This window comes from Diuraphis noxia, unplaced genomic scaffold, assembly GCF_037042655.1.
Source record: "Diuraphis noxia isolate RWA-SAM2 unplaced genomic scaffold, SU_Dnox_SAM2 contig0004, whole genome shotgun sequence".
Taxonomy (NCBI): Eukaryota; Metazoa; Arthropoda; class Insecta; order Hemiptera; family Aphididae; genus Diuraphis; species Diuraphis noxia.
In genome coordinates this window covers 23,087,918-23,111,251 of record NW_028301714.1, presented here as the reverse complement: position 1 = coordinate 23,111,251, position 23,334 = coordinate 23,087,918, and the positions used below count along the sequence as shown (strand labels likewise).

Sequence of the window (23,334 nt, the reverse complement as noted above, 5' to 3'; positions counted from 1 at the left end):
TGAATAGTCGTCAACGTCCATATAGTCTTGTGCGTCCATAGTAAAAATAGTAATAGTACAACATATACTATTATATAATAAAAAGTCGGTGTAATCGAAAACCGAAAACAAAATTAAATAATAATATTGTTCGCAATAAAATTTAGATTGTTGTATTGACTATTGAGGAATAATTAAAAATGATAATGATAACAAAATAATCACAAAAACATAACAATTTAACAACCAATCAGATGCATTAACGGTACAGCACATTTTTTAACCAGCCGACATCGGCTAGTAAGCGTAACCGGAAGCTAACGGTCAATAACAGAGTTGACCGGAGTTTGTAATACTGGTTATTTCATCTTACAGTCCGTTAAACACTGATCGGAGGATAACCCATGATTGTAATACTAGCCCTTAGAGTAACATAAGTACATAGTAGCTCCCTTCGCCTACCGGCTACGGTCGCCAACCTCAAGGTCCTACGGACCTCTCGTTGAATGGGGGCTCGGCCCCCAAACCCCCCGGGGCTTAAATACCTGGGGGGGAAAGTGATGGGTTGGCGACCCCTTTGGGTCCTTTCGGGTCGCGGGGGGGAGAGAGCATACCTGCCCTGCGGGCAGACGGATGACCTAACAAGTAATTTTAACCTTGTTAGTTAAAGTACCTCGATAACATAAGCATGGTGGCTTCGGTCGCCAAACTCAAGGGACCTCCCGTCGCCTACCGACTCCGGTCGCCATACTCGATGACCGTTAGCGTGGTCATTCGCTCAAAAGTTATGTCAATTAAAACTTTAAAAGTTGCAGTGATTACGCGTGTATCGGCATACGCCGCTACGCTCCACGGCTCATTATAAAGCAGTGTTGTGCGCATGCGTATTAACGTAAAATCGCAAACTTTGGATGGCTATAACTTCCAAAATAATGGCGTCCGCGCAGTATTTTTTTTTGCACCATCGTTCTTAACTCCCAGAAATGCGTATATTTCGAAAAAAAATTCAAAAAATGTGCTGGATAGCTAAAGTGAATTTATGCCAACTTTTCTCCCTCAATATTTATAATAGAATTTTCAAAATTTCACAACGCATAGGTAAGAACTTTATCTGTGTCATAGCGTCGTTATTTTTTTGATAGCACAAACCAATAATTTTAAGTAATTTAATGAAAAAAATAAAAAATAAATGTATTTTCTTAAGCTTATAACTTTAATTATATTTATGTTATCAAAATAATAACGACGCTATGACACAGATAAAGTTCTTACCTATGCGTTGTGGAATTTTGGTAATTCTACTATAAATACAAAGGGAGTAAAGTTGTCCCGCGCTAAACAGATTTTGCTATGTTATACGTTTGTAAGACGGAGACAACACATGCGGGTGTGGCGTCCTCTTAAAAATCATACAACGATAGACGACGTCCTGACAGCTGCTAACTCCTATTATTTATGAATGAATAATTAATAATTAATAAAAACAATTACCACACAATTAGTTTAAGTAGGTATTTCATAATAATATTAATAAATAATAGGTGTAAGAGAAAATATAAAATATATGTTTATAGTACCTATTGAATAAAAAAATGAAGTTGAATTCAATAATAAATAATGATTTATTACTAAATCACGAAACCAGACTTATTATATGAGGCAGTAGGACACAAATTGTACATTTTAAAATATTAAATTCAGTAGGCCGAAATTATTTAAAATAAATATAACATTGCATTTATGCATACATTATTTTATCACAAAAAAATCATCGGTTATAGTTGCGCCTGGCACCGTCTGACGAGTGACGACTACGCGTGTCGTCATTGTCATTGAACGTATTAAAAATAGATATTGACATTATTAGGTGTAGGTAAACTTTTATTTCGAAGGCAGAAGGGTGCACATTGTAAAAAGTTTTTTCCATAGTTTTCAGTGTGGTGAATGTAAGATGAAGCCTTCTGTAACATGTATTTTATATGTGCAGTCCTTATAATAAAACCTGCAAGAGACATTTCCAAACAAATTATGTTATAAAACTTATCTAGAGTCAATGTTAAATAGAGCAAGACGCAAGTTGACTGTAACCATCAGCCGGTTAACAAATTTATTTATTTTATTTTTGTAAGGTATCTAATTAGGAAAAAACCTTAGGTTGTTAACACACATTATTATTAAATTATAAATTATAATAAAGTACCTAATACTTACAGAAAACTATAAAATCCCCCATGAAAGCACTTACATACGTATATATTGGTATAAATGTAAAATATATTATAATATGTATTATGTGCTGATCAAAGATTGATGGTCAAACATTTATATTGATAGAGTTTGAAATCAAAATAAAAACTAATTATTTTAAAAGAGAAACATACAATCTGTGCTCTTGGGCACAATAACAATAGCTGGGTAAGGGAGAATTTAACCATGCAACCATATGAGAGGGAAGAAGCCATCCAGTGAAAACCCTATTAATTTGTTTTTGTTTTTTTTTTTAATCATTTTTAAGTTAACCACGACACCAATAATTCTTTTCAAATGTTGTGGGGTATTAACAGCATTCTCCGGAATTGTTCGAGAAACTAGATTACTACTATACAGTCTATACCTACTTATTATTTTATCATTACGATTATCATTTTTCTTAATATTGATCTTTAACAATTTTAAATATATAAAGTATAATTTAAAATCAGCCATTATATGGTCATTTATAATACAAATTTATATTTTATATCTTTGGCAATTTTGACGTTTATTGGCGCTTATGTCATATAGCCCTTTTTATCTACCAATATATAAAACACATTTTGAGAAAAGCCCATTAATAGTAAGTAAAAAGTGAATTCCAAAGCTAATAACAATTAATTACTCCTACCAAGACCACATAATTTTTTGTTTGTAATTAATAATGTTATCATACTAGTATACTACTCTAAATATATCTGTTACATTTCATGTATATAAATATAATTTATAATCAAAAAAATTCAAATGGTGTAAATTCATTTAAATAAATGAAAACAGCCCCACTTAAATCCAAAAAAATAACAACACTAAAATTCAAAATGACTAAAGTTGATAAAAATAAAAACAACAATTATTTAAACATTGACATTTATTACAAAGGCACAATATATAACTATAGTAAAACTCCTACAATGTAAATATTGCAACACAAAAATATGCCACTTATAATATTGTGTCCTGTAATTAATACTTTTGCATCAAAATTCACAATAATTAATAACAATAAAAAGTTACATTTTCATAGAAAAAAAAACAATACATTCATTTCATTCAGAAAAGACCGGCAATGACTAGAGAGATGAGTAAAAAATAGAGAACAGCATTATAACGCATTTGTTTTGGTTTTTTTTGGGAATTTCGTATACAGTCGACAATACTTAAGAAATTGAATAAATAAAAATTAAGGTTTAAAATAAACCACTGTGTGTCTTACATAAGATCATTAAGTTGGATACAATATTGTGTAATATTATATTGGACACAACATTTTCTTCCATGTGAAAACTTAAACGAAACGAAGCATATTATATTTAATTTTTAATAATACCTACGTAAATTAACCAGTGATAGTTACATAAATTGTTATTTAAAACTTAACTAAAATAATCAAATAAACACAATAATTATAAATTAACTTTGTATGTTAGAACTTGTTTACTATTAATTTGTTAAGAAAGTGTACCGTTTCTCCCATGAAACAATAAAAAAAAATTAACAAAATAAAAGCACAGATTAAATAAAGTTCTATAAAATCTGTGGTAATAGTACGGCACAATCCTTAAACAAAATAAAAAATGTTTGAATATCGGGTGCTAAAAATTATAGTGAAATTAATGTGCATCATAATTATTCTTTATGATAATAATACAAATAATAATGTTAAAAAAATGTTAGGTAAAATAATAAATTAATAAGTGTAAAGAGGAAAAGTAATGAAGAGAAACATAGTTTAAACAACAAATAACACTTAAAAATAATCATAAATAGTATTAAACTAGAAGAAAATATAATATACAAGAAATTCGTTTTTATAGATTTTTTAATTTTTTAATTTTTTTTTTTTTTTTTTTTATTGATTTATAAGTTTTATTTGTTCCTAGTTTTTATTATTAGATTTCGAGTTATTGGAAATTAATTTGATTCCCCTATACCATTTTAGAAGAACAATTTAGACTATAATATTTATTTAACTTGGATTTTCAACAATTTTTATAACTGTATACACTTTAAATTAAGCTTGGAATAAATAATTTATTAATTTTGCTATAAGCATGTATATTATAGTTTGTATATAAAAAAAAATGTATGATAAACTAGAGATCATTTGGGTACGATTAAGTTGTTTCTGTAAACTCACTAATGGAGGAAATCAATTACACATAATAATATGTTGAGTTAATACACAATAATAAAATTAAAACTTAAAAAATATGACATACGACATGCGCAATATTAAAATATCTTGTCACCCATTATTATAAAATCAAGTGATACGATATACTATTAATTATTATTAGATAATCTATAAATACTGTTATATTTCAAATTGACTCTTACAATACATTAGGGAAGAATTTTAGGTATTTTTTTGTACTTATTTTTAAGCACATAAATCGGACCTTAATTGCTCATTTAAATAAAAAATAAACTTTCACATTATCATGTTAAAAATATTGTAATCAAGATCTGATTGAAAGACATTAAAACTATTAGGGAAAAAACTTGAAATTTAAATCTGTTTAGCTTTGCAGCTCACAAAAACTAATTTGAAGAATTTTCTATATTTACTATACAGGGTGATGTATAGGCTTGTATAAATCACTGAAATAGATTCTGTTGTCCAAATGGAAGACCTATAAATTCTGTCAATAATAATTAATGACAAAAAATATTTAATTTCAGAAGTATAAAAATGCTTAATGACAAAACATTTGTAATAAACTTCATGTTGGACCATTGAGTGAGCAAAATACAAAAAATTTGAATGTCACTTAAATTACAAAATTATAGATAAATCATATTATGAAATTATAACACAGCTTAAAAACCATCCAAACAAATAACTGCTCATTGTTTCAAAATGTATACATTATCAGTGCTTGAAACACAGCTTCATCGATCACCCTGTATGTATGTGTATATATATATATTTATATATATTGATAGTTTTAAAAATATATTTATATTTTACTAATAACTGTTATAACTATCTATTTACTAACCATAAAGAAAAATATTGCTCCTACCATATTATATCTAACACCATAGGATTATTATTTAAATAAAATCTCAACATAAATTCATTAAATTCTTGTTTCAACACTAGACTTAAAGAATCCTTTTTCTGTTTTACATTCCCTTATTGTTACAGTGTTTAAATTAACTGTCACATCAGTAATAAAAACATTATCTACAACAGGATTGCGCGCAAGCCAATATTCTGGTCCAGGGTTTGCCAGTATCGTTTTGTACTGTAAACGCTGGGTAGGAGTTTCAGCAACAGATGCTGTATCCAGCACCTGATGTTGACCTCCAGCCCCTTGAGTTACAGCAGTTGCAGCATCTTCCTGTGGCCTAGCTGGTTCACCGGATGTTCGGGAACTGATGGGCGCTGCAGCAGCTAAAGTGTCTCTTGACTTTACACTAGCTGGAGTACTTTGAAGTATAGCCGTCAGTGTTATATGTTGATTTTCTGGAGCTGGAGAAATTTGATTTGACAAAACTGCAGGAACCGCATGTTCTGATGTTTTTCTTTTAGGGGTTCTTCCACCATCTTGAATAGGTACTACTGGTGGCAAGCTATTGATGTTTTGAATATTGGAAGGTGATTGTAATTTGGGCACTTTAGAGTCGGTCACAGGAGGACTGGTAGTTATAGTAACACCAACTTTACCAGATTCTTTAGACAAAACCTCAGCTTTCCGTTTAACTTTATGAGGTTTAAGTAAAGGTGGAGGTGATTTGGAAGACTGCTTCTGTGAAGATGGAACTGAAAGTGAAGGTGCCGGTTTCACCACTGGACTTAACTTTTCTTCTTCTCGTGTATCATTGACTTCTATGACTGGTATCTTTTTTTCTTCACTTATTTTTTCATCTTTCAATTCAACCTTTACAGCAGCATTTAACTTAGGCATTTCTGCCAATGAATCATCATCAACTGTAAAAAAAAATAATAATAGAAAATCTATTTTTGAACAAACAATTAACAATTTACAATTTTATTATATATTATTATCTTATTTAGTTAAAGTTTTGGTATTTTATTTGAGAATATCCGAAACATTTTTAATAGTTTCCCATACAGTAAACAAAAGACAAAATAGATTTCAGGAAAAAATATTTTAAGTTTTGTACCTTTTTATAACAATTCATTAATTACGAACTACACTCTGAATCAGTGTTATCAATTCTATTAATATTTATGTTACTGGACATTTTGACAATTCTTTATAGCAGAAAAAATGATGTTATTGCTTAGGAATTGTCATAATTTTCATAGTTTATCACGCAACGCTGTCTTACAAAAGAGCATTGGCAATTTAATATTGCAGGACATAAGGGACCAACTTGTTACTATTAGAAATATAACTAACTAACTAGTAATGGCAACATGTTGAAAACCATAATAGTTACCCATCAAGTTTGGTGATGATTATTAATATCCACATTCTTAAAATATTGGGTAGGAAAATTACTAATTTCGATAAAATGGTTAAACAGCTATCGCATCTCCATCATATTTGCCATTCTAAATGTCAAAGAAGTTTGAAATGTGAATACAAAAATGAAAGACTTGAAAATTTAAAAATACTTAATAATGTAAATCAAAATGAAAAAAATGCTAAAAAACAAGATGATTGTTAATTTATAAGGGTAATAGTAGGTTAATTAATAATTATGTTTGATAAAAGTAATATTTAAATTGGTAGACAGTTTAAGTTAAAATATCTAAAAAATGTTATGGCAATGTGTATGGCATCTTTGCTTGATATCATTAGGAAATTATAACATAAACTAGGTAATATTATTTCCTTCCGTTTTAAAGAATTTTCATAATTTCTTTGAAACTGTTATCGTTTCCTAAATTTCAATATTTCCAATAACACATACATATTTTTATAAGCATGATAAAAGGAAATTAAAAAATTACTTGTTTTATCTTCTTCTGTCTCATCGTCATGTCTGGGTAACAAAGGTGCACCATTAGTAGACTCGGGAAGCACTTCAGCTTCATCCTGGCTGTTATAATCTGGTACATCACCATCGGCAATTTCATCTTCATAGTCACTTCGGGTAGGTTCAGTAGTTGGTGTTTCAATGTGTGCCTGGAATTTGCCAAGTATATACATTAAAACAAAAATCCTAATTTAGATTACTTAATAACTAGATAACTTACACTTTGTGTTTTTCTTTTAGGACCTCGTTTATGAGAATTATTATCTGTACGGATTTGACTAAAAAAATATAATATATATGTTATATATTAAATAGGTAATAGGTAGATGAAAAGCTTAATGCAAGTCACAAGGATAACTAAAGCTACTAAAGCTAATGTATCTAAAGTATTTTCATATAATTAAGCTCATACATAAATATTAAAATAAATAAATAAATACCTTTGCTCAAAAATATCAATAAGCCTGGTGTCAATAATGTTTTCTTCAGGTTCCCAAGTATTGTGTCTAAATATATTTAAAATGGATGTTAGTACCTATTAAAATTAAATAATTTTATAATAATTAAACATACTTAGGTCCCCATCCTTTCCATTTTACATGATATTCCACTCTGCCCTAAAAATATATAGAATTATTAATACACATGGCATAAATAATAATAATAATGACACAGTTTCAATTAGGTAGGCACTTATAATACATTTAATTTGTTTTAATCTCAAATATACAAATTTGATAGTAAATATTAAAGTAATATTTAAAGCTTACAATTACAATTTATTTTTAGCGAACATACAAATGTACGGCAACTGTCAACTATATATAAATTATTTTATCAATAATTTAAAAAAATGTTCTTACTCAGGATGTATAGTTAACAATATAGAACAAACTATTTTTGTTTACATATTCCTTCTTGACCTCTCAGTTCTAACCACTACTTTATGGATCTACAAATGTCAACTTTCCATAATTTCTAGTGTACATATAATGATATATTTGAGAATATATTATCATACACTTTTGTCATAAAAAAAACCATTCACGATGTTTATTATTTCACGAATAATGAGCTATTTTAATAAGAAAACAAATTTAAATTTTTTTCCAGGAGACTTCCAAGGTGTTTGGGTACTTTACCCCTCCTCCCATGGGTTAAGAAATTCTGTCTAGATTATATAAATAAAAAAAATTATAATAAAGATAAACAATTATAAACACATGTTATCTTATCAAAAACAATGAACCATTTTTAAAATAAGTATTAACTATACATATTAAGCTCATGATAAAAATCATAGTATATACTAAATATCTAGGTAATAAGTCGATATGATATATTTCAAAGATTTATAACAGATAAATTTTAAGAAGACAATAATAATTAGAATTTAAAATAGCGAGTAGATTCTTACTGGCATTTTCCCTCCATTTATTTGAAATTTTATATTCTTATGTTCCCACACAAAAATTATGTAGGGCATAGAAATGTAAATACTTATAGTCTATCAGTAGAGGCACAATTAACTAATTAGGGTTCTTTAGAAATTGACATAAGATAGTGTTAACATTTAACAAGCTTTGCAGCAGTTTAGAATAATTAAGACATGCCCACCCTACCTGGCTGCATGACTGAGAATTTCAAACTGAGAATCAAACTACCATAACTGATTGAAAATCAATAAAGTATTTGGTTTAAATATAGGTAATGTAATTTAGACTGCTAGATGTTGGGTCATAATTTTGGAAGATAAATACTTAAAATAGGTATATAGCTAAATGATTTTTAAGATTTTCAGAATTTTAGTTAAAAATATTAAATTCAAAATTGGATAAATATTCACTGCCCATTTTATCAGAATTTACTTTCTAAATTAATAAGATTAGCTAGGTATCTACTATCTATGTTATTCCTGCTTTATCTATATATAAAATATATGTAATGTCAAGATGAAAGAAATAAATGTTGGTGTATTTAACACAATTACACAACTACCTACTAAAATAAAAACATTACGGAAGTACCATTTAAGTCTATAGGCACGAAAACTAGCAGCAATTTTAGAATCGACCCAGTTAACATTTACATCAACGCATTCCTAGACAGGTCGTCAACAGACGACGGCCGAGCCATGTAAAAATTAATAGGTATACCAAGAACTGGTTAACAACGGTACTGAGTGTACTAACACGACTTGATGACACAAATGGGGTTACCAAAAGTTTATTAGAAACGAGTGATTGGAGGATCATGGCCAGGGCGATCGACCTTGTCTAGCACAGAAGTATTAAAAGATGTAAACCAGGAAAAAAAAGGCGCGCAAGTCGTTATCAAAAGATAATGCAATGTAGGCAGCGAGGACGAGACGAATCTCCCCCGTAGGAGGAGGTCGAGGTAAGACTCACCTTTCTGACACGCTTCTTCATGAGCTTTTCGGCCGCGTACACCCGGTCCCCCATTTGTGAAGATTATTGTGCACACTGCGTTACCCGGAAACGGCGAAAATTAAGTAGATCAACGGACACGAGCGACAACGACGACGGACACGGCGAACGGTGAACGGCGAAGGCGGCAACGGTGATGACGGCGACGTTGACGGACGTCCTCCTCTTGGTGACTGTCGGCAACGGTCAACAACAGTGGCAAAGTTAAGTTCAGTAATAATCATAAAAACAATAACGAAATTTCAAAATAAAAAAAATAATTCTACATGTGTACTACACCTATAAGATTAAATAAATAACAATTAAACGATATTCACGGACGGCGAATTACCGTACACGGCGAACGGTCCATAGCAATTATTCGGTTTCGACACGAAAAATAATAAGTAATAACATGTAAACACAACAAATATTTACGTCGTACGCACACGCACGCGAATCACAACGTAAAATGCGGTGTGACCAACCGTATCCGGTGTGTGGCGCGACCACCACGTTTCGAAACCGGAAAGAAAATAAAAAATATGTTTTTTAACACACTCGGCAACGATACTACGATAGCAGACAGTGTTGTAGTTGTCGTATTATAATATTATAACCTGCGATTGGTTTATACACTGCGCGGGTGACGATTCACGCGATATTATAATATATTTTACATCGATGCTCCGTCGTTGGAACATTCGTTTTTCGATTAAAGGTACACGTCGACTACGATCGAATAGATTATTGTTTTGTGTTACGACTGACGTCGTCGACGACCGTTTTGGGCGGTACTGTCTTTAATCTGTTTTCTATGTCGCCGAGTACGTTTCTATGGCTGGCCGGTTAGATGATGGGTGGACGGGTGGACGTACAGTGCCAAGATCACAACGGATATTTGCGCGAATCCGACACAAACTGGTTTTCGCAACAAGCCCGTCGCGGCGTCAGCAGCCCACTTTCATAATATGATATTACCTACCTAATATTATTTTATTGCTGCTGCAGAGCTGAGACCCGACTACGGCGTAACTATGGGGGGGGGGGGGGGATAAGCCCCCACCTGAACTTTAATCCAAGTCCTTCAGTCCTTGCAAAAAAATACTTTGTCTTGTAATGATGGGTTCAATAAATACAATCAATAATAATCAATAATTGTATAATATATAAATTATATAAATATAGGTTAATATAATATAGTAAGTTTATTCATATTTTGAATGGAAATGCTTATAAATGTTGTAATATTCCAGTTTTTCCAAAAATACGAGAATAGATATAATCATGAAACGATCGACAATATTTCATATCATTAGTTCTCTTTCTTGAAAGTTTTTTGAGGAGAAATAAAATGTACTTAAAGTCGATAAGATTAGTGTGTACAATCATTTAAAATATCAAATATGTTTACTATAGTCTATAGAAATAAAAAATAACTTTATTGTTCAAATTTTATTTTAATAACTATTGTTAATTACGAGACGACCAAGGGGGGTACAATTTTTGTATGGTTTGGTTTATTGGCCCTCCCCTAATATAGATCCTAACTATACCTAACCACATACGTATAAACTATAAGTCATAATTTATATTTAATAATTTTAATTATAATATTAATGCAGTAGGCACAATGGCTTGACTATTATAGTGCTTTGCCGAGACTACTGTTGGTAGTTGCAGTGGGTCGTCGCTGCAGCAAGCCTCTTGGTGTACAACAAGTCTGTAACGATAAGGCAGCTGCAGATGTGTCTTAGTTTTTCAGTACTCATACAAATATACAATACAATAATACAATGCACGTAGGCACGCATAATAATAATATTATAAACCTTCTTCCCTCCGGTTAGTTAAGACGGGCGCCGGCGGTGAAGGGTCGTTATTCGGTAGGGGTTGAAAAGGACAGATGAAACGCTCGGAGCGCACGCGTGTATGAGTTATCATCGTCCTTCTTGTAGTTTAATAATTTTGGTACCACCACCACTGTCGTCATCGTTAGCAATCCGTCTCGAAGGGCACGTTCTAAGCACTGCAGCTGTATAGGTGGTACCTACCCATAATATATATATATATATATATATATATATATATATTATATATATTATATAATATTATGATATTATATAATATATACAATTATGGGTGCGACAATAATAAGACGTTTTGCCATTGTATTCAGCGGCTCCCCTCTTACCCATCCAACCATCCACCGACAGTTTTTGGCATATCAAACTTGCGAACAAAACAGGATTTAATTTTAACGACTGTTTTGCGGGATATCTGATGATCGAGCTCTGCCGTTATACATCATAATATTAATAATATTATACTTCAAAAATAATATCAAATTGATAAAAATATCATAATAATTTGCATACATCATTCGAAACGATAAATGTCATAATAATATGTCGATATACATATAAAAAATATTATTGCGCGCGTGGTGATATTGAATTATTGGGACCGGTCAACCGCGGTTTAAAAAAATATTATAATATATATTTTTATGGTTCCTTCGACGCCGCGGCTGGTGTGAACATCGTCCTGGTCGAAAGCAGCCGTACCGGCGCGGCAGACAAAATGCAAGCTGTTCACGTGCCGGAACATCTGCCGCTCTGCCCAATGCCGCCCGGTGTCTAATCAACTGCAGTTGTCGCGACGGCCGGATGGACACCCAATGAAATTCCGCTACCAACCGATGCAACGGTGGCGGCGGCTGCGGCGGTCAGCAGGACGTCCGTATAAAATAATAACACCATACGAGAACATTAATTAAATGGTCTTCTTAAGACTGAAGATGTGAAATGTAGGCCGTAGGGGGCGATAACAATAACACAACATAATATCACGTTGTATTTTAGGTACCGAGTACAGACCAAATTATCCGCAGAGCAACTATTAAATGCACAATATTATATATTTACATATTAGGTATATAATTGGTGTTTTTATAAAAACTTTTTTTACACTACATACCAAGCTCCCAGCTCCCAATAACTCATCTATCATACTTAAACAGCCTCTCTAATATTTCTTTAATCAATACAAACATATAATATTCCTATATTATTAGGTACTGCACGCGTCAGGTCAGCAATATATTATGTAGAATATGCTGAGTCTGAATTTTTATTTTGAAAACCAATTGACCACGTTGCAAATTTTTAAAAGACCGCCTTACCCATTTTACGTGTATATATGTAAGAAATAAGAAACGATAATGAAAAATGATCAATGGTTTTTATTAATATCTTATCAACCATCATAATCAGGATTGTACTTGGTGTTTAATTTTATACCATGCACGTACAAACGTATAATGTATAAATAATATGCATTATAATATTTATTTTCCTTAAGAGAATGTCGAGAACGCTGTTTGTTTTCTCTCTCAGGCCCACGCACAACATATAAACAAAATGCATACACGCAAAATCAGTTTTGATATTTTCTTAAAATATATTTATCTAATATAAAGATTATAGAGAATAATATTGTTGAAGGTAGGCACTAGGCATATCGATTTGTCTAAATATTGTCCCAAAGAAATTTATAACCCATTAATTTTTTTTCTAAAGTCAAATAATAATACAATATAAGATCCATATCTCAAACACTCAAAACTATTATCCTCTATAATTTTTATATCTATTTGTTGATAATCAGTGGTGGATTGCCCCAGTAGGATACCGGGAAAGTTCCTCATATTAAAACTTGGATATTATAAATTGTTTAATAATATTGATCTGGTCTATGACATTTGCTGTCGTATACTCGTATCACGATTTTGGATGTTACTTTGGCAGCGTAGTATAGTAAGTATAGTACATATAAGTAGTACGCACAATAGTTACTTAATTTTATTTTAAACCGTCAATATTTTTATAAAATTTGTTTTGATATTTTATATTCTGGGCAAAGTGATGAACAGATTTATTTTATAATGGTGTGTTAAAAATAAATTTTGTGATTGTCATCGCTTTTAAGGCACTAAAATTGCACAATTTCAGCATCTTTTCTTCAAGGAAAGTGAATTTAGTCGTTAATCCGGGTGATCATAAAAATAAGTTACATGCTCAAATGTTAAAAGTATATTATATTAAATTATAAATAACTAATAACAATAATACTTCTAGTAATTAAAGGGTTTTTTATGAAAAATTATTATAAATTATAATATAACCTATATTGTTTAGAACGGTCACGTGGCAATTTCCCGAGACAAAAATATTAGCAAATCTGCTGCTGTCTTTATTAGTTACTAAAAAATCATAAAAATAAAAGGATTTTACTTGAACAATATGCTTTATCTATGATGTATATGGGACTGAGAAAAAAAATAAAAATTACGCTATAAATATGCAATTTTATTATTATAATCGCATGCACACAAATACAGATGCACCACAAAAGAAAAGCTAAACTTTCTCTGTTTTATTATTTTAGTTATTTTCTTAAAAATAATTCGCGAAATTCACATAACATAGTAATATTAGTAACATAATCAATAAAAAAAATTGGGTAGGTATGTCGTGGATGTCACTCTGCTGTACAGTAAGTTATTAACGGTAAGTTTATACTGTAATGGATGGAATTAAATTTGAATCCAATGATATAATAATTATTGTATACGAAAAACGATTCTGAACGGGTACGGTTTATCTGTCTAGGATATATTATAGATTATTAAAAATTTTCAAATCTTAGATTTAAAAAGAACATTTTTTATGAATTTCTAGCTTAAAATAATTAGCAAATTTTGGTGATTTTTACGTACCTAGGTATGTTGTAAAAATTCAAACTTTGAATGCTTATAAAAAAAAATTGTGACTATTAATTTATTTTATTTTTTAACTGCATGATGCTATTGTAAAATTATGTTAGGAGTCTTGTATTAAATTTTCAAGCTTTTCTATTTTTTTCTTTTGACCCCCTAAAGTATCAACCAGGTTCATTTTCTGATCGAACGAGGTACTGAAGTCGAAAATCGAAGCACTTTTACTGTCCCAAAACGTGATGACAGACATAAAAAAAACACACACACATCATGGAAAAATCAATACATTCCTTGCTCCGCTCAGAATCTAAAAGAACAACAATAAGTATTTAAAGTATAAACATCTCAAATTTGAGTTTAAATGAAATTATATAGGTAATTTAACTTAGTGACGATATGTTCATTTTTAAGTTAGGTTATTTTTTCACAAGTTTATTTATTTTAATTATGGTAATAATAATTTAATTATATATTATTAACGGTGTAAAAATTTTACCAATTAAATCACATAAAAACTATTAATTAGATTTGTATAATATGATAAATCTAGGTTTATTTAGCGCTGATATGATAAGTATATCAGTAGTTGTTTATATAAAAGGGTCAAAAGGTAACAGAGCATGCGCTACCGTATTTGGGAAACTCCCAAAATTGATTGTTTCGCCCCAGTTTTATTTTTTCTCTTTGAAAATCTTCATAACACAACAAGTGTTTTTGTAGACAACATCAGCTACAAACCGAAAAATATGTTTCGTCAATTATGTTTTTACCCTACTTTACGACGACTAAAACACAACAATTATTTCAATTCGACTTTAAAAGCTTGATAATTATCTACTACGTATACACATTCAATGATGAAAAAAGTAAGTTATGATAATAATACAATACATTATTTAATCTATATAAGCCGAAGCTTAAATACCATTATGCATAGCCAGATGTTATACACCTATTTATATATATATATTTATGTAAATAAAAATTATACACTCATGATAATGATAATATCGCTATACCTAATTGACTTGTAATTATTTGTATATACCTTTGCCAGTTGACTGTATATTGTATATACTATATGTATTAATACCTTCGGTATATACAGTATTCGTTTTAATGACGACGACGTTATTATATATTTTAGATTCTGAGCGGAGCGAAGAATGTATTGATTTTATCATGATGTGTGTGTGTTTTTTTTTTGATATGTTTTTTTCTTTTTTGTGTGTCTACCATCACGTTTTGGGACAGTAATAATATTTTAATTTTCGACTTCAATACCTTGTTAGATCAGAAAGTGAATCTAGTTGCTTTTACAGGGGGTCAAAAGTAAGAAATTCATAATATTTTTCTAAATAATCGGGATAAACAAAATAAAAATTAAGGAAAAAACGGGAATTTTACACACAATCAGTTTTCGACAAAATTGATTTTGATTTTTGATATAACTATAAAACAAATGACCATAAATACATGAAATTTTCACCAAATGTTTAAATAAGTATATTTTATCCACCATGCAATTAAAAACAAATTTCGACTTAAGTTGAACTATTTATAGGCATATGAAATTTTCGATAATTATTAGTTTTTTTTAAATAAACATCGATAAAAATGTATTTGTTACATAGAAAAACTTGAAAATTTAATACAAGGCTCCTAACATATTTTTACAATAGAAGTTGAAAAATTATATAAATACATAGTCACAATTTTTTTTTATAAGCATTCAAACTTCTAATTTTGACTAAATACGTAAAAATTATGCAAATGTTCAAATTATCTTGGATAGAAAATTCATAAAATTTTTTCTTTTTAAATCTAAGATTTGAAAATTTAATTCAAGATTCCTTATAAGTTTGTCTACCTTTATTAAAAAAAAAAAAAAAAAAATGTCAACCCGAAAGTCAAATAGTTTAACGAGTATTAATAATAATCTATAATATATCTAAACAGATAAACCATCTCCGTTCAGAATCGTTTCGTAAACAATTATATAATATCATTGGATTGAATTTTAATTCCATCCATTTCTACAGTCACCCACGCGTAACCTACTGTACAGCAGAGTGACATCCACTTTCCCGCTTTTTAATATTATTAATATATAGTATCATAGGCGCAACTAGAGGCCAAACACTGGGGATGCTATGCCCCCACACCCCAAGTACCTACTTCAATTTTATAATTATTATCACCAATCTTAAATACATTATAAAAACATAAGCACACTAATATTTACCTCATAAATACATTAAGTATATTACCTATATTATTATTTAAGTGATTCAAATAATGACCTAGTATAAACAGATAAATAATATATATATTTTTTTTAATAACTGATGTCAAAATAATTATACAATTTACATTTTTAGCAGTCAATTACATGAGGCACAATCATCTCAAAGGTTAGGTAATAATACTATGTTTACATAATATATAATATACTATTTTACACTAATACTATTTTTTTTTTATTAGTGGAATATTGGAATATATATATTATATATATATATATTTCCATTATTTCTGAAGAAGTAATTTTATTAACAACATATCTTTCAATATTTAAACAACCTTACGTAAAACAAAACTTTTTCATATAATTTTTCCATTTTTGGTATTTTTGATCTGGGGGTGCTTCAGCACCCCCAAGCACCCTCCTAGTTGCGCCTATGTATAGTATCTATAGTTACAGAATTAATCGTATTTTAATAGTTATAACTTAAATTCTTGAGATTTGAGTATATAATATGCAATATTATATAAGTAATTGAAAGTATAATATTTACAAAATCATTATAACTTATAAGTACGATAAAATAACAAATTACGTTATTGATATGAATTAAAAAATGTCATAAAAAAGGTCTAAAACGTAATGTTTGTATAATTGTATGAGATAGGTACCTAATAATATATTATATCAATAATATCATAATAATTTATTACATTTAGATTATAAGCATGTTTTAAATGCTAGGCCACAAGCCCACAACTAATATTAATTATTGCTATTTATAATTGTATAATGTATAACGCTATATGGTACCTTTGTTGTTTATGTCTTTTATAAACGTTTCGTATTAAATTATTATACACTAATATAATATGTACATTTTTGTAAATTTAGTTGGAATTATTTAACTCGTCCATAATTATATATGTATATATTTTTTAAATATTATAAATAAATTATTTGGTATTTATTGATTGGGAACTTATAGGTATTTCATTTTCGATAGTGATCAGTAATTCGAATTGTATGACATTTGTTAACGAAATCAGATATAAAATAAGTTGACAAATTGCAAATGTATTATAATAATATAATATTATATTGACTGTAGTTTTTTAGAGACAACATTTATAATATATTAATACATTTTAAATTTAAGTTTTTTATCTTATTCAGATAAATATAAATATATATAAATATACATAAGACATATCAATATCTTTTTTTTTTTTTTTTTTATTAAATTAAAGTGTTTCTGACATACCAGGTCATCTAACTTATTGATATAATAAAGAATTTTTAATATCAATATCAGTATACAGTATACACCGTTATGGCGTTATATATTTATGTTTGCTGCAGATTGATCTCTATCAATATTTAGTTTAATTTATAACTCACAAATTACATTATTTTCAGATAAAAACACCGGTGTTAGCAATGTCACTACATGACAATATAAGTGACGATGTATTCGAAAGCATTGAAGAGGCTGAAGTTAACCAAAACACCAAAAATCTATCTACTACAGACCCGAATTATGATAAAACGCCTTCGACGACTGGGTACAGCGATTATAAACTACCAAGTACCACAAGTAAACCTTCGGATCCATCCTTAAAAATTGTACACAAGGTTAAAAATACATTTATTTTAAATAGATTTATTTTTTAGTTGCGGAGTCCTTAACAATATCTAAATATTAAAATAAATTAAATTATGAAAAACAAAAATTGTTTATTTATTTATCCCTTTTTGTAAAATAATAATTTTTAATAATGTGTATATGGAGATATATCAACATCGGCGTTACATTATAACTGGGATTTAGATATTTAAATTGGAAAATATGTTGTAATTACTATTTTTAAACATCATTCATGCATATTATAACATACGATATGAATATAGATGTGTAGTTGTGTTAAAATAACTTTACTGATTAATATTCATATTTCAGACTATTTTATTAGGTGACAGTGGAGTGGGGAAAACATCACTTTTGGTCAAATTTGACACTGGAAAATTTCAGACTGGCAACTTTTCTGCTACCGTTGGTATAGGTTTTACAGTGAGTACAATAAAAATTAAACAATTAAACAATTATATATTATGATGAATTTTAAAAAAATAATCTTAACTTTTGTTTTATATTATAATTATTGAAACCATAATACTCGTGTCTTAGATACATTACACTATAGGTATATAATATTACTTTTACTCAATTATTTGTATGGTATATTTGTGAATTATGAAGTTCAATCATTCATTGTTAGTTTACAATATACGCGGATACACCCAATATGATTTCAAATACCTATATAATTTATTCTAATTATTTAAATTTTGTAATTATTGTAAGTGTTTACTTATGTTGCATGCCTACTAATAGTGCCTACAACGACAGTAAAATTATTATTTTGATTAACAATTATTATTATTTTTATTTGTAATTACGTATAAAGGCCGCAGTAGTGGCTATAAAAAGTTAAGAATTGTTGGCGTATACACAATACATACAATTATTATGGACCAAGCTTTTTATGGTTACTTACTATTTACTAATTAAAAAATAATATAAAATTACGTATTATTATTGAATATATAATATGGAAATATGTATTACATATATAATTCAAAACATAATTTTCCTCACCTTATCATTACTGCCGGTAGGTTAAAAATGTCATTTTATTTATATCTACAATTTTTTTAACTGTTTGTCGTATTTATTAGATTATAAGAGACAAGAATGTATTGATTTTTCAACTACCTATCAGTGTATATTTTTATTTTTGTGTCTGTAGAAAACACTTTTTCGGTAGAAAAATGCTCTAATCATCAACTTTGAGTCAGGTTACTATTGGCAAATTTATCTAGTAAGTACCAACTTGGTACTTTTGAAAGATCAAAATTGAAATCTTTCACTACTTTTCAAATTAATCAAGGAAAAAATACAAAAATTAGTTTAAATATTTATATTATTAACCTTGCAGGTTACCAAACATGCAGTTAGACCAGCATTGCTAAGAATCGATTTTCATCGTATACAATGGTTTATTATTGAATTCAAATTTAACACATCTATTTTCTATTCAATGACTGAGGTCTGAGGGTACATCAAAAAGCGATTATTTATGCTTGACAGCTTTTTTATTTTTAAATGTTTGTTATATATTTTTTTTTTATTATTGTATTTTTTCCACAAATTATGCCATACACATATATTATGGTTACGGTAAAAACTATTAAAATTTTTTTATAATTTGTATATTCTTTAATATATATTTTTATATATTATATTATTCTATTTAAGCCTGCCATTGTTATATTGAATTTTTCTTAATATATATTTGTTCTGGTATCATCTAAAGAGTATTTCTTATATACGAGGGTATCTTATACCATTTTAGTCTCATACCTAATATTATAGTAATTTACATATAAGCCACTGTTATTATTAAACGAATATTATAATTTATCGACAGTAGATACCTATGAACTATGATAGCCAAAGGGCACATATCAAAATGGTAAATATTAATCGGGCTACAGCTAGGATTTAATAATAACGAATGAAAACCCGAATAGCAATTGAGATTAGACTTTTTTTCGTGACGCAATTAGTATGCAGCCAAAACCAATGATATATACTATATAGGTACATTATACATAACCATTAAGTCAACGATTCTAATTGATAAGATCGAGATCAAATTACACAAAAACGTTTTAAATTTAATTCAATCACACTTGCATTTTTTTCACTTCACATCGTTATAGAGGTTATATCCTAGCCTAACCTATATGTTTTACACAATTTTTTAAAGAATATACCTGAAATTTTAAAACTGTATAATATCTATATTAAATAATGTAAACGACGACTCTGCATTTTGCCTTATAAATAATTTTAACAATCATATTTTTCATCATTGTCATTTTGCCAAACCATATTTATTAGGTCTAAGTTTTATATAACTTAATTAAAAGAAATTTTTCAATTTTTGAAATCATAAATTTTGCGTGGTTATTCATTTAAAATAAATGATTTATTATTATTAGTTTCAAAGAGATCATGTTTTTTTTTTTATTTGAATATTATGATTTTATAGATTATGAACAAATACAAGCAAATTTTAAGTCATCAGTTTTTTTATAGTAGTTCAAAAATTAATAACTGGTATTCTCTTGAAATCATATAATTTCAAAGTATGTTTGCTCCCTTTGTGCTGTTAATAGATATTTAACATTTTCTACCTTTTTTAGTTTTTTTTAAAAATGTATGTGTTATTAAATTTTTATTTGTAAGTAAGGAAGTTTAAAAATTGGTTTCAAGATTCAGCATAAGTTTTTTTACTGGAATTGATAAAAAGGTTAATGTAATGTAATCCCACATAAACATCGCATGAGAGTTTTAAAATTAAATGTTAATGTTAAAAATATTACAAATAAAGTCCACACATGATTAAATAATTTTTGTTATTTTGTTAAAATTCAAAAAACAGTGGCGTACGCAGGGGTAGGGTTCTAGCCTCTAAGTCTCTAATCCCCCAGAAATTGTTTCATTTTACAAAAAGTCTTATTTACCACCATTTCAATACACAGAGTCATTATAAATTGTTGGTAATTTTTGATAGATATAAATGAAATTGGTAATTTATTATTAGTTATAATTTGTTATAACTAATTATACAAAACTGTTAAGCAAATTATTTAAATATTTTATTATTATTTAAATTATTTACTCATGTAAAACTATAATAACTTAACTAAAATCCTGCGTACTCTACTGCAAAAAAAAAATAAAATAATAACCCTATAAACCAAATTTAATTACATTTTGGCTTAAGTTATAATTTTGTAAACATAATGAGTGTTTAAAAATATTTAGACTTAATTTTAAGCTATTTATACGCAAATCTATTCACACCGTTCTACGATAGGTTAGTTAGGATGGATGCCGATATTAACTTATTAGTTTGTAATAGGCAACAGATATGTACAGTAGTATGTGAAAAAATAAAGTAATAATAATTATATTAATACTGTATGTGATTAATTTTGGCACAATCAAAGTTAGTTTAACCTACCGGCAATCACGTATTAATATATTAGGTAGTAGGTGATAATAGAAAAATAAATTACAAATAGCAAATGGCACATATGAATTTATTAAAAAATATCCTTAGAAATATATAGGCTGGCAGCCTGTACCCGTTCAAATTTGTTCCTCGTATGCAATAAATTATTTTTTTGTTAATGGAATAATGAAACACAGAGATGAGTACGATAAAGTTGAATAAGGTATGAATCGGTTGAATATTAACTTATATGACATTGACTGATATCTTATTAATTTATGATCTTCTTAATAACATTATTGAATGCTCTGATTTATTAGGTAAGATCAGTATTTATATGAAAAATTATTAGATTAAAAATTCAAATGTATTTTATTATTAATTATTGATTGTTTTTTCTCGAGAAGGTTTTTGTTATGTCATCAAATTTGATGTTGATTTATTTTTTTCGCCCTGTGAATTTTTTAAAAGTAAAACATATTATGGTATGTAGGTATTATAATATTTCAACACCTACCTAATCTAAACTAAAATATTATTGTCAGCCTCAGAATTTTGTTTTTGGTTATCTTAATATGTTTTATTTAATGAGCTTGTCCCATAAAAAAAATGTTGATAAATTAAAAATAAATGTTTAAATGTTTAAATGTTAAAATATTTAAATAACAGATATTCAAACTAAATGAAATGATGAATTTTCAGCAAGTTCCATGTTACGAATGAAAAACTTCGCGTTCCTTAAATAATTAATATAATGAAGAGGTATAAAAAATAGGATAGTATTATACCTATATGACTGCTGTATATCTACTGAGTGTTGATACTATACAACGAATGAAAGAAGGAATAGAGTGAGAATCAATGGTTTTTGGAGAAATATAAAGTATTGAAAGCGATTTCTACGGATATTAACTTATGGAGAACTGGACCATAACCGTGAGCACTGAGCTGGTGAGTATGATAAATTTAATTTAATACTAGCAAAAAATTTACCCATATTCTAATATTATAGGTTTGATAAGTGCACAGCATAATAGTGATTTTAGAGAACTAAAAAAGTTGAATTTACAAGCAATTCTTTTAAAGTCTTAAACTATTATATTTATAAGGGTTTTGAAAACTAAGATATAATGAGAAAAATGTGCAGTGTAAGTCGTGTATACAGTGTGTTTGGTGGGTTGAAGTCAGTGGTGTACTTAGACCTGAAATTGGGGGGGGGAGTTAAATTTTTTAATTAACATATTGGATGACGTTATACCTAAACATAACAAAATATATCGTACATTTTAATAGCTGATTACTAATTTTTATTTGTGATATTATTTTTAACTGACATGTAATCAGTCATCACTATAACTTTATAACTATACGAATAAAAAATAAATAAATGTTAAATTATTTAATAAAAATATAAAACAAAATAATAATAATCTAGATATATTTTTTAGAACATTAATTTTCTACTTTTTTCTAAAAAAATATAGACCACTTCAATACTTTTTATTGGTATTTCTGTGTGAATACTTAGATGAGCCAATCCATTCAGACGATTTCCCCCGTGCTGGTACTAAGTGCTGACTCATTTAAACCTATTAAGTATTAATA

General features: G+C 28.4%; 2 protein-coding genes across 4 annotated transcripts; one reads left to right on the top strand and one right to left on the bottom strand.

The window, feature by feature from the left end:
• Positions 1 to 3,085: 3,085 nt before the first annotated feature.
• On the bottom strand, positions 3,086 to 10,337 carry LOC107162145 (chromodomain protein polycomb). Its single transcript, XM_015508927.2, has 6 exons — positions 9,600 to 10,337; positions 7,765 to 7,808; positions 7,632 to 7,697; positions 7,412 to 7,469; positions 7,166 to 7,340; positions 3,086 to 6,172 (listed from the first exon to the last, which is right to left on the bottom strand). Exons 1-6 carry the CDS (start codon positions 9,651 to 9,653, stop codon positions 5,319 to 5,321), a joined length of 1,251 nt encoding a protein of 416 aa, XP_015364413.1. The 5' UTR covers positions 9,654 to 10,337; the 3' UTR covers positions 3,086 to 5,318.
• Positions 10,338 to 14,925: 4,588 nt separating this feature from the next.
• Positions 14,926 to 22,680, top strand: LOC107174061 (uncharacterized). Of its 3 annotated transcripts, XR_016191467.1 has the most exons (5): positions 14,937 to 15,263; positions 18,062 to 18,277; positions 18,603 to 18,713; positions 19,453 to 19,524; positions 19,642 to 20,012. XR_016191467.1 is itself a non-coding variant. In XM_089226162.1 (4 exons), the coding sequence occupies exons 1-4, from the start codon at positions 15,252 to 15,254 to the stop codon at positions 19,756 to 19,758; spliced, it is 456 nt and encodes a 151-aa protein (XP_089082288.1). In that variant the 5' UTR covers positions 14,926 to 15,251; the 3' UTR covers positions 19,759 to 20,012. The 3 variants fall into 3 exon arrangements, 2 of the variants coding, with proteins under 2 accessions (XP_089082288.1, XP_089082289.1); XM_089226162.1 differs by lacking the exon at positions 19,453 to 19,524 and having other exon boundaries at positions 14,926 to 15,263; XM_089226163.1 differs by lacking the exons at positions 19,453 to 19,524; positions 19,642 to 20,012 and adding an exon at positions 22,432 to 22,680 and having other exon boundaries at positions 14,934 to 15,263.
• Positions 22,681 to 23,334: the final 654 nt, after the last annotated feature.

What these genes read in the sequence shown, in the direction of transcription:
- LOC107162145 (XM_015508927.2), bottom strand. Translation starts at nt 9,653, where the DNA reads ATGGGGGACCGGGTGTACGCGGCCGAAAAGCTCATGAAGAAGCGTGTC. An exon ending in TGAAGAAGCGTGTCAGAAAG is followed by an intron (nt 7,809 to 9,599) that starts GTGAGTCTTACC and finishes ATATATTTTTAG; the next exon opens with GGCAGAGTGGAATATCATGT. An exon ending in ATTGATATTTTTGAGCAAAG is followed by an intron (nt 7,470 to 7,631) that starts GTATTTATTTAT and finishes ATATTTTTTTAG; the next exon opens with TCAAATCCGTACAGATAATA.
- LOC107174061 (XM_089226162.1), top strand. An exon ending in CCTTAAAAATTGTACACAAG is followed by an intron (nt 18,278 to 18,602) that starts GTTAAAAATACA and finishes TTCATATTTCAG; the next exon opens with ACTATTTTATTAGGTGACAG. An exon ending in CCGTTGGTATAGGTTTTACA is followed by an intron (nt 18,714 to 19,641) that starts GTGAGTACAATA and finishes TTAACCTTGCAG; the next exon opens with GTTACCAAACATGCAGTTAG.